Raw genomic sequence first — 12,926 nt, forward strand, 5'->3', positions numbered from 1 at the left:
AAAAATTAGGAATACAGCAATGAGAAAACACATTAGCAGCAAGAAGCAATATGAAGATGAAGGGCCTGGGGCCTGGGGCCATGCCTGTCCAGGATTCATCCATCAAAGTGATGCAAAATGGTGGGCCATCTCCAGGAAGCTCACTTACCCACTGCAGCTCCTCCTGCATGGCTTCTATTAGCTCCTCTCAGTAAAGTATAATGTATCTCAAAACATGTACAATGATAAACGCTAGCCAAGAGAGACAAGATTGAGATTCTTAGTTTTGAGCAGAGAAAAGCTATTCTGATTTAGTGCAAAGCACCCCCCAAACAGGCAGAAGTTCTCTGAGACCCCATCCACATTCAAGTTAGGATAATGTCTTCCCTATGGGAGGTAACAATTATATTTCTTGGAGGTATAATTGTTGTCACGAAATAAAAACACTTCAGAAGAGGATATCTTTGTAAAGTATCTTCTTCCTTAGGCCAGTATTACTTGACAGATGCATTCTAATTGAACAATTTTAAAGTACTATAAATCAATTTTTTCTTTAATATACATTAATAGAACAAGTCACAAGCAACTGCTAATTTCCTTGGTTCAGAAAGAAATCATAGGCTTTTATTATAATTACAATGATCAGAAGAACAGTCTGTCTAACTTTCCTAGGCAGATGCCGACAACTCAGTCTCAGTATTCCCAATTCCTGTCTTGTTTCTTCCTCTATGCAAACATTTACCAACTCACAGGAATAAAGGGACAGTCCCTTAAGAAGCCCTTGTGAAACAAGCTCATTGTTACTCTGGCTAGCAACACATAACTTGTCTTATTCACAGTCTTCACCTGAGTCTGTAGGGATACTCAGGAGCCCTCTCTCTCCTCTTACAACTCAGTGTTGCCTGCCAATGTGTTCTTATCCCTCAGTGGCCTTTGCTGATCCCTTAGTGACAGGATTGCCATGGGAGGCTCAAGGGTATTTTTTGAACTTGAACCTTCTACAACTGAGAGCCTTGTAGCCTGAGAAGGCTCCTAATGTTCCCTTGGTGGGTTTGAGGAGTAAGCTGCCCTGGGACTTTCTCAGAACCAAGAAACAGTTATTTAGCAAGACCAAGCAACTTCTGCCCATTTATTTTTCTCACAGAAAAAATAAGCTAGACAAGGGCCATACAAAGAGGCATTTTAAGAAGACATACCAAGAATATTTGCAATATTATTTTATGGCTTTTAGGAAGCTTTATCAATAGATAAAAATCTGTGAAATAGTGAAGAGAAGCCAGACTTCAGTGACCTTCACCTATGAATTAAACATGGCAGCAAGGATAGAGAGAGGGAGCCTGAGTCCACCTGTATGTCACATGAACTTTAAGAAAATGCCTCAACTGCCTACAGAATAAATAAGTTCAAAGATGGATGGGTGGATGGAATTTTCTATTCAGGAAAAAGATGAGGAATGGATTATGGTTGAAGTCATAGGACTCAAATGATAAACAAACCATGTTTATACTATATAAACTAGATTAAGAAAAAAGTACTTCCCTAATCAAATACAATTTACTGAGGTAATTTTTCTCTCAATAGGCACACATAGTGTGTTTTACTGACTCATGTTTAGTGAGCTCTGTGTTGGTCTCAGCTGTTTATTTTTGTTTAAGGTACATTCTTGTTTAATGGAGCCTTTTAAAAGTTACCTTGAAGTAACTATTTGAGTGGAACCTGGAATTTATTCTTTGGAACTCAAAGCCTTTGCTGCGCTCAATAGATCTCACTTGGCAGTTATGCCAGAGGTAACTTTGATGCGTAAAGTGCCCTGGATTGAATCTATAAGTCCTTCCAAGGACAGTAGCAGTGGGACAAGAATAGAAGAAGAGGCTCCACTTGGCCCTCTAGCAAGAGGACCATCAAATAGTCACATGAAGTAATGCATTTTTAGCTGAGTTTAAATGTAAAATTATGATTAACTTTCTTACAAGCTAGACTCCTTTGTGGTTCTCAAACTCGAACACACAGACAAATCACCCAGGAGGCTACGGCCACAGAATCTGCCCTCCAATGCTCACAGTTTCTGCGTCACTGGTCCTAGGGTAGGGCCAGACCATTTTCTGGGTGGCACTGAATGAAAATCAGACTTTAAGAACCATTGATTTAGGGAAAATGTAACATATATTCTCATAAATTCTTTTCCTAGTTTTCTCTATTCCCTCAAAGGAAATCATTCACACTTTCATTTCAGTAATTTTCCTCACATTGAACAGTTCTTCTTGATCAAAGATTTTTTTTTCAAATATATTTATCAGAACTCTGTAAAAAATGATAGTATTGGGAGTTACTGTCCTTGACTTTCCAGCCTTCTACTTATTTTTAAGCTGAATGAAAATTCTATATAATATCAACAGATGTTAGTGGCTCAAGTGAAATCCTGCAAATACAATATAGCTACCTAGCTCAAATGAGTATCCGTCTTTCAACTGTGAAATGCTCATCAATGAAACATCTTTCTCCATTAAACTCATCTTCGAATTTTTAAAAAGGGAATGGAACTCATAAAAGGGATGGAAAAGATCACATTCATGTGTCATCCAGATTAATGTTTTCACATTTTTCCATGTGTTTTTAAGCCAATAGGAGGAAAACAAGCATCTAAAAACAGAGCCATCTAGATGCAGACTGCAGTACTTATAGTATACATTTTATAATTGAGTGACTCACCTTCCTTTGCTTAATACATTGAAAGCGACTAGACAGAGAACAGCGTCATAAGTGGGGCATGTGCTGACCTGAGGCAGAGGAGACAACTGGCCCAATGAGGTGCTGAAGGACTATCTCACCTGCTCTACTCTTGAGCAATCCCAAAGACATCATCAGGATCACGCTGGTCAAAGCATTGGTAGGAACAGACTAATGTCTGGAGAGGAATCAGCTTTAGGTTTCTGCTTATCTTCCAGCTCTAAAAAGAAAGATTAAAGGTCAAATTAAGTTTGTCCCAAGGAGTAGGGTTAGAAGTGGGATCATTTTGTTTTGTGTTTGAGAAAGCTGAGGATGCTCTTGAACTCTTTTTTTTTCTTTCTTTCTTTTTTTTTTTTTTTTTTTTTTTGGTTTTTCGAGACAGGGTTTCTCTGTATAGCCCTGGCTGTCCTGGAACTCACTCTGTAGACCAGGCTGGCCTCGAACTCAGAAATCCTCCTGCCTCTGACTGCTCTTGAACTCTTGATCTACTGCATCTACCTTCTAAATTTTAGGATCACAGGCAACCATCACTAAGCCTGGTTTTCTTGTATTTTTTTAATAAAATAGTCACTTTCTCAGAAGTTTCAGAACATTGATTTGTAAGGAACACATGATTCCATTTATAGCTAATTTGTTCTTTTACCACATACAAACAAACAAGCTTAACCAGATGACAAAGGCATATTTAACACTAAACTAAACTTAAATGATAAAAATTTATATGTGCTTTTATCCGAACACTAGTACATGGTTTGACTGTATGATACTAAGGATGTCCATGCAAATCATACATGCTACAGGAACTTGATTCCTATTTGAAAAAGGTTTCAATTATCAACCAGCAAGTGCCTGCTGAATAGCTTCTTGACTTTGCCTGTGTTCTATACACTTCCTATATGGAAATTCCTAATACTGTTCATTTTCTATAATGTTCATTAAGATCATCACTGGCTGGGTCTCAATCAAGCTAATCAATATGACTTAAGGTTTTATACTTCAGATATCTCATCATAATTCTCAGTGCACAAAATAGATATTCAAAATTCTGCCAGCCAATTTAATGTACATATCTTTAACAATTACAGCCTCAACATTTACAAGGCCTCCTTTGATACCCTTCATGTCAAAAAATGGGAAGAGAAAAACCCTAAAGTCAACATAGCACTCATTGAAGAAATCCAAAGCAGAGACATATGACTTGAGATTTAATTGGTCAATGATACCTCTTACTTTTACCAAAAAAAAAAAAAAAAACAAAAAAAACCACTCTGGCCAACATCATCACAAACCTCATGAGATATCTAAATACTGTTCTGCTCACTTTTCTACCAAAAATGAAATCCTATTTAGATGTTTGAAAGATTACCATCCACTCTCAAGACAAACAGCCTTCTGATGCTGGCCATGTATGAGTGAGAATGGAAGTCAAAGGTCATAGTACTCTCATCCCCACCCAAATAGTGACTAGGTAGCGATATCCTGACCATACATTATTTTGGATGTAGAAGGCTAATGTTTTCCCACAAAGCTGTTAATCAATCAGCAGGTATTTCCGAACTCCCTGGTGAACATCTTCAGTTTGCCTTTCAGGTGCTCATTTCCCACACTGAGGGCACAAGAGCTCATCTAATTATGGTTGGTTGGTTGGTTGGTTGGTTGGTTGGTTGGTTGGTTTTTTTGAACAAGTAGTTCTTCTATCTCCAACCTTCATACATACAAACATACATACATACATACATACATACATACATACATACATACATACACGGGGAGAGAGAGACATCCATTCCACTACTCAGCCAGCATGAATCAACAACCTCTGAGCACTGTGATTAGCCTAGCATGTACACATAGCACAGAACTAACCAACTAAGCCAGAGAACATCAACTCTGGACTTGGGGACCCCTGAAAGAGCAGCACCCCTTCCTCTGAAGGACACTGTTTAGGAAGTTACTACACAAAAATAAAGGCAAGAGGAAAAATGAGCAAAAGAAATAAATATTTTAAATGACAGATAATAACCAAAAGATGACAAATTTGGAATCCTAATCTAGGCATATTCAGCCAGACCCATACAACAATACAAATAAATTATAAGTGATCTAAAATTTGTGTGCATTAGGCAAAGTGCCAAGAATACAAAAATATATAGCAAATAGCCTCTGCCTCCAATAATTTTCTCAGGATTTAGTTGGAAAGATAAGAAATAGATACAAAATAACTAGAAACATATGGCTATGCCAAGTCCTAAGTAAGCTCTAAAAGGCCACAAGAAGGGAGGCAGAGGCCAGGCTATGGATGAATCAAGAGTTTACAGAGTAGAGGTGAACTGGTTTCAGAAGATGACTTATGATATGCCTAACTGTGGAAGAGACAAAAGGATATTTCTAAAGATAAACTTCAAAACAAAAAAACTCAAAACTGTACTTAGCATATTTGGGAAACAAAACAAGGAGAGCAATAAATTAATCATAAAATATTGAATCACGTGCTCTCAATCATAAATAATACAAAGATCAAAAATAAAAAGAATTAGTCTTTTTGTAGTGATAAATGTGTAGAAGGTTTTACGTCGATTCTGGGATGACAGTATCACTTTAGATAGTGTGAGCTTAATGTTGAAATAATGGTGTAAGATCTAATGGCAAAAATCATAACTAAATGTGCCTTCTATAAAGTAGACAAGTCTCTAGTCTAAAGAAAACAGCTATTTTCTGCTTCATTATGGTACATTAAAAATAAACCATTCCATGTCTTCTTTAATTAGTACATATTTGAGACAGGAATGAAAGCCATGAACCAAGAGATAACTGGAGAAACAACATGAATCAGGGAAGCTATATTGTGGGTTTAACTAGCACGTTTTGCTCTAGTTTTTCCATGAGGTGAAAAGTTTATACTAAAAACTCCTCATGGTGTTTCCTCCTTCCACTGTGGCTTTTGCATTTCCCTTGTGTCATTAAGAAACTGGCAGGGAAGAATTTGGCTTGGCTCCTGCCACAAGCAGGAATGCAAACTTTCTTTACCCCTTCTTAGAGGAATGATTATTTATTGTTTAGTTGTTTATAATAGAATTAATTGTTCATCTTTTTGCTGTTTATTACTCTAATAATACAACACTTCTCAAGGATATGGACTGATTTCTGGGAATTATACTGAGGAAAAGAACTTGACATAATTCCCTGGTACTGCAATTTTTCATATAAAATCATCATCTTCTGTACTGTCTTGTGAAATACATAAAATTCTCCAAGATATTTCAGATACATGCTCATTTAAATTTCTACCTGTGTGTGTATCATCACAGTAGCTATTTTTACTGATATGACATGTCTCATATGAAATGACCATGTTGCAAAGGAATGATGGTACTCCTTCCTAGAAAATACTCCTCTCACACATGTGAACTAAGAAACCTTATGACTCTGTCAAAAATAATTACCACTTTGGTGGCTAGCTGATAAAAATTAAAACACAAAACATCCCATATAATGAGGAATAAAATACCAAACTAGACAACTTATCCTACCAAGTAAAACCTCCAGTGGCAGGAATATGTCACATCTTTTGAGTCATTGGCCAAAGGGGTCCCATGGATCCTCTTAGTACTACAGGCTATTTCCAAGGCTATTGGCTGCTCTCCACCACATGATGATAAGGCTCTATTACATAAGACAACATTTACTTATGTCATTGAACATGGAGAACTGGAGCTGGTACCTTCACCCCTACTGATAAATATTTGTGGTGCTAAAAGTTATTCTGCATATTGTAGCATGCAGAGTAGAAAGGTAAATATCAATATTACCTAGCAACACATGAGACCTAAAACAGAGACCTGCCTGTAAGCTATATTAGTGCACCAGCAGAATAAATGTTATGAGGCTAACCAGAATGTGAGCAGGTATATCAACAATACTCCAGGGCAGGTCCCAGTCCAGTAGTAGTTGGGCAACACAAAATGAATTCCATATTGTATATGTGTGCAAAGCATATGCATGTGTGCGTGTGTACCCATGTGCACGTGTGCACGTGTGTGTCAGTGTGTGTACATATGCGTGTGTATTGTTTCATCTTGTTTTGTCTTGGAATTTTTGTCAAAGTTATTTTTTATTGCTTTTATTTTTGAGAGAGAAAGATCATGGAGTTGAGTAGTCTGGGAGGTAGAGAGGATCTTGGAGGAGATTAGGGAAGGGATAAGAGAAGAAAATATATTGCATGAAAAAGAATTTAATTAAAAAAGAATGAAAAGTTAAAAAAACACAAAACAGCAAATTATATGTCTCACTTTGTAGAGTTTAGGATATGTACACAAGTTAACACACCATACCATTGATACATCCTCAGAATTCCAATGGGCTTTTGCTTTAAATTCTGAAAAAGCTGATTCAGAGATTGAATATTAGAGACAGTGGTTACCTAGAAAATGCCTTTGCAGATTGAAGTTTCTGATACTTCAACGTATGTATCCATTAGAATATAACAACTGTGAGACATTATGGAATAAAACTTGTTATAGGTAATTCTTACAATCTACAGGTCAAGCAATTATAAAAGGAAATGCTCATAGAACAGAAGGGGAATTTGAGATCTCCCAGAGATAGATTAAATAATAGTTTATTGACTTTAAAGTTTTCAAATATCAATGAGACAGATAACAAAGCTGTGAGAGACGCTGGGTTATGAAAAAAAAAAACTGTTGAACTATATCAGCCTGTTTATGTTAAGGATATCCTAACCTCAGAACTGAAAGAAGGAAATGTGTTATTTTGGGAGTGAGATTTTTGCCTTTGTTTGTTTCAACAGGAGAAGAAAATCTGTGAGTGATTCCTTCCAAATTGATAAAAATTAGATTTAACAGGGAAGACCCCTTGAAGATCTTGACTGCAAACATAAATAAATCATAAAGACCAACAAACAGGTAACTTATATTGCTGATCCCTCTATGTGAGAATAGCTCTGAAACTGCCTGAGACAATAAAAATGTCTCCAGTGAAACTTTAGCTATAGATAGCCAATAAATCTTGATACAAAATTCTCTGGACTTATCATGCCATCCTTTCAAACAGCATGATAGAAATTTATATTACAATTTATTATACAGTCCAAACTAACCTATCAAGAAAGACAGATGCCTTACCTGCTCTAACAGACAGGAAAGAATCATCTTTAACTGAATTGTGCACATTGCATATTCCATACATATATTAATACACAAATGTATACATTTTGTACATATATTAATACAGAAATGTATATTACTTGTGAAAGTTTATATATTTATACACACCAACGAAGTTTAAAAGGCCCTGACAAGATTCAACCCCGGGGATGCTGAGAAGAATGCTGAAATATGGAACATATTTGTTCCAGCTTTCTGCATGAACCTACCTCAGACTGCCTCGATGCTTTTTCCTCAAAAATCTACATCCAGGAAATTTAAAAATGGCTAGCTAATTGGTCCAGTCAAGACTTCAGTTGAGCCCTGAACTTTCTCAGCACACAGAGATTGGACAGCAAATATTACAGTTAGTTTTCTTAAGAGTAACCAATATCCCAGTTTTCTTTGAACCTACAAAAAAAAAATGATGCCGCCAATCAGCAGAAAGCAATATTAAGAGAGCAACACCCCCAATCCCAAGAGTGTGGTAAATAGTTTCTGGTCATCAATATATGATGGATGTTTGCCATCATTTAAAAAGGGTTGGTTGCAAGTAGTTATGGTCTTGGGCAGGGAGGAAACAAAGTAAAGGAGATTAGAATCAGGGATTTCTTTTCTCTATCTTCTTCTTTCCTCTATCCTTTCTATTCTATCAAGTGTTAGGGGAAAAGAGACGGATAGGGATGAAAGGAAAAAAGAGTAAATAAGATTAATGGAGGAATAATAGCAATAAAGGGTAAAATATTGAATCTACCCTTAAACTATAGATCTATCACTAGTCAAAAATCATACAATGATATAGAATTTTGCACACTGACACAGTTAAGGTTATATTTTATGCATGTGTATATGTTTCAGTTTTTTGGGGTTTTTTTGTTTTAGTTTTTTTTTTTTTTTTGGTTTTTTTTGAGACAGGGTTTCTCTGTGTAGCCCTGGCTGTCCCGGAACTCACTCTGTACACCAGGCTGGCCTCGAACTCTCAAACTCAGAAATCCGCCTGCCACTTCCTCCCAAGTGCTGGGATTAAAGGTGTGTCCCACCACCTCCCGACATCAGTTTAGTTTTAAAATTCATTTTAAAGTACAATATGAAGTTCTAGTCCTTGATAGCTGCTATTACAAACTGTTTACAATAATTAAGAAATGCAAGTTAGCAGTCAGATACTCAAATTCATCATCATGTTAGATACTTGTCTAGTTGATTACAGTAAAATGTTTTCACAGTAATAGCTAAAATAATAATAGCTAAAAACAAGCAGCATTTACCTATTCAGGTATACTGTATATATGTGGTCTTCAGAAACTACAGAGATCCACATAAAGTGGAATTTAAGGATGTTTTAGTAACATAAGGCTCTTCTGACAATGAGACAGGTCTGCTCCTGACAGCACCCCGATTCTACTTCAAAGATGATGGGCATCAAAGAACCTCCTTATGGACTTAGCTTCATATGTGGCAAGCTAGCCACTGAGCAAGAAACTGTCCTTGCTTCAACTGCTACAATATGCTGTCTGAACTGGACAAATGAGATACAGGGAAGTCAACTGATGAGCTTTGCCAAGACAGGATAAGCAGTCCTTGATATTTCCTGCTTCACAGAAAAGTCTGTCAGATATTCTGGGCCATAAGGTCAAAGATGATGCTCTTAAAACACAGAGAAATTTGGGCAGACTATCTAGGCAGCCAGTTTTCTCTGTCATTTTAATAGTTTTGGAAGCTGCTTGTCTGTACTTCCTGAATACTCAGGTAACATGTATTCTCAGGTCTCTGATTGGGGGGGAGGGGGAAGGGGAAATATAGAATCTCTTGTGTACTATATGGAAGCATCACCTATCAATAAAAAGCTGATTGACTAATGAGCTAAGGCAGGAAATAGGAGACGAGAGATCTGGTAGAGAGAGAAGAATTCTGGGATAGAGTCAGGTACAAGAGGAGATTCTAGCAGGGCTTTGAGGAGACAGATGCATATCATTCATAGAATAGAATGAACAAGTTATTTAAGTTATGAGATAGTCGACGAACATGACCAAGTTCATGGTCTAGGCATTTATTCATACATAGTTAACTCTCAGAGTAATTATTTTCAGAACTGGTGCATGGGTGTAAAAGCCTACACTTACACAACACTGGTCTTGTGTTCCAAATTAACAGGATTTGCAAAAGCCATAAAGCCTCCTTCCCATGGAATCTACATACTCTGGAGCTAGAAGATCTGTTGCTTTAATCTTTTAATTGATTAGATGAGGAAAACAGTCCATATAGTGGAAAGTAAATGACTTAGAGAATGTTCATTGCTATAGTCCATAGAGGATTGAAATCCAAGGCCACTGAATTGTAGGTTTGTGTTCGTCATAATACATCTCCAACCATCCTATACTAACAAGTAATTTTGACCACCATGCACAGTAGTCTAATGACATAACACTTGGAGGGATGCACAGATGAAAGCTACTGAAATCCTGGTTCCACCTGGTACTAAGCATACTCAACTGAATTATGTAGATATTTCTTCACAGTCAGCATGTGTAAAATGAAACATTTATTTGAATTATGTAGATATCACTTGAAATTTGACGTATCAATGATAAAATTTGGGCTATCCTTCCAGAATAGACTCTCCTCTGGATGAATCTTACTCCTTTGCATTCCTCTCAGACATTTGCCATGTATAATTGCCACTTCTTGTCATCCTTCCTCCCCAGGATGTTCCCACCTCCATGTATTTCCACTGCTACACATTATTCCTGCACAAGACAATCACTTGATGGTTTTTTGCACCTTTCCTCTTCAGCTTCAACTAATCTAGCACACACTGCCAAACAATCCTAGAACACAGCATATACACTAACTTGTAGTTACCTACACACTAGACTTAGTTCATTCTCCTGAGTCTATTCTTTGACAGGTTTATATAATTTGGCACCAATTATTCATAGTGTCTCCTCCTCCCAAATCTACAAATCAACCCTGTTGCTTTACTTTTTCTTCCTTCTGTGCTGTTTTCTGGTCCTAACTTTTCCTCTCTGCTTCCTTAGTCATATATCTGAATTCCACCTTTTTTAAGAAAAGGTATCCAGGACAATTTTCAGGACAGACATTATGCAATGATTTTACCATCCTCATTCAAACTTTTGTATGATTGATCTCTGGCCCTCATGTAATATTATCTTTTAGTACTAGGGCATTTTACGTCTTTACAGTTTAAACTCAAACCTTAAACAATTGGGAACTATGCGGGTCCCCTGTAATGCTTCATTACATTATAGCACCAAGAACTTCCTGCTTAAAGTATGTTCTTGAATATGGAGTGACTAAAAACAATTTCTAAAATCTGAGATGTATATTCAGAATGTTAAGTCTTCCAAACCAGTATTGATGGCACTATTGTTTGCTATGCTCTGAAGTTAACTAACCCATCCAGGAACCCTCAGCATATGCCAAGGACAGGTCTGGTTTCCTGATATTTTTTTCCAGCTATTAAGAATATTCATTTTTACTCTCAAAATTATCTTTCTTTAATAACACTCTTTATGGTTGTTCTGCTTTAAGATATTTTGGACTATTATAAGGAAAGAAACTGGAAACAAACAAACAACATCATCAAAAACAGAGTCAGCCATCTGCTGAGCTAACTGGCCTTCTTTCCATTATATTTTGATCCTTCTCCCCACCAGTCTTTGCTGCATATGAATGCCTTTAACTTTCTTGGGGGAAATTCAAAGTTTGCAGTAATGAACACCCTTGAATGAATAAACTAAAGTTGACTACAATTTCAGACCTTTACAAGAAACAAATCAAAGATTCCAATGTAGTTATAATCCTATGCCACCAGTTTAAGAACTAATGGGAGAAGTCTCTAGAAGGGAAAAGGGATTCAGAGTTCTCAGAAGTGGGAGAGATTGAAGTGCGATGTGTGGATTTGATTATACTATAATTGTCTTCTGCTATTTTGTGACTAAAGTAATATGGAACATGCATTATCATTTCAATTTTCTGAACAATAAACACTTATTACTTATTACTTTCATGACCATTTAGAATTTGAAATGGGATGCCTTCTGATCTTCTCTCTGTCTAATGTACATTCAATTGTCTAACCACTGCACAAATGAATTAAGACCCATGTTCATTTCCACAGCTGACTACTTGAAATGCTCAGCTTCATAAATGAATGTCAGTGGTATCTTAACAGTAATAACTTTTTATAGCAAAGTAAGATTTTACTCTATAAGCAATGGGTAAAGTTATTAAATGTAATATTATATTATGTCTCATTCCTGGCAGGTTGTCATTTTAAAAACTAAGGTGAAAAAGTTTCATTTACTTTCGTAAAGTAGATGAACATTTTCACTCGTTTATGCTGAGACTTCCTCACACTAATCTCTTCTGAGGATAGTTTTAATAACATTACATCATCCAGTACAGGGCTGAGAGTTCATGCTCAAAGTCAGTCCTTGCCTAAACTCTTCAACTTTAAAGGAATCTGGGGGAATGTTAAATTCAACTAATGAAAAAATTCAAAATGAAAGTCTTCATATGAATATTTTGGGCACAGGATCACTCAAGAGTTTGGAAAGAACTTTACAAGAATATTTAAGTTACTTGATCAAATGTGGCCCAAGTTACTAGTAACTAAACGGGATTAATTCTGTTATTATTTCAAAGATTCCTGCTGAAATAGCAATTAAACTGAAATTTCTAAAGGCTAACAACTCAGATAATTACAATATTTTGGAAAAAAAACAAATTGAGTACATTGTTGAGTGATACATTTTATCCATTACTTTCAACTGGCCATTTCACTAATTTAGAAGGCAAGCATAACATAATGTTACATTCACCTGAACAGAAGCCATTTCGATTTGAAATTTTGGGTTTGTTTGATTTTTATTTTTCTGCTTCATGTCAGGAATAAAGACTTTTTTAATTCAATGTCTCCCACTTTTTGATGCATACCCTATTTGAAGAAGAACATTCAGCGTAGCATAACAGCAGCCAGACACTAGCATTATCAAACATGTTGTCCAATCATAATGAAGTATTTACTATAAAGGACCG

The 12,926-nt window shown here is 36.3% G+C and overlaps 1 protein-coding gene across 1 annotated transcript in view; it reads right to left on the reverse strand.

Annotated features, from left to right (window-relative positions):
- Positions 1–12,926, reverse strand: part of Lrrc69 (leucine rich repeat containing 69) — a 116,270-nt gene that overhangs the window by 19,345 nt on the left and 83,999 nt on the right. Inside the window, exon 8 of the mRNA XM_028779831.1 lies at positions 2,808–2,926. Coding sequence (XP_028635664.1) covers positions 2,813–2,926 — 114 coding nt within the window. The 3' untranslated portion in view covers positions 2,808–2,812. The remainder of the gene's footprint in view (positions 1–2,807; positions 2,927–12,926) is intronic.

Source organism: Grammomys surdaster, unplaced genomic scaffold (assembly GCF_004785775.1).
Source record: "Grammomys surdaster isolate TR1022 unplaced genomic scaffold, NIH_TR_1.0 97, whole genome shotgun sequence".
Taxonomy (NCBI): Eukaryota; Metazoa; Chordata; class Mammalia; order Rodentia; family Muridae; genus Grammomys; species Grammomys surdaster.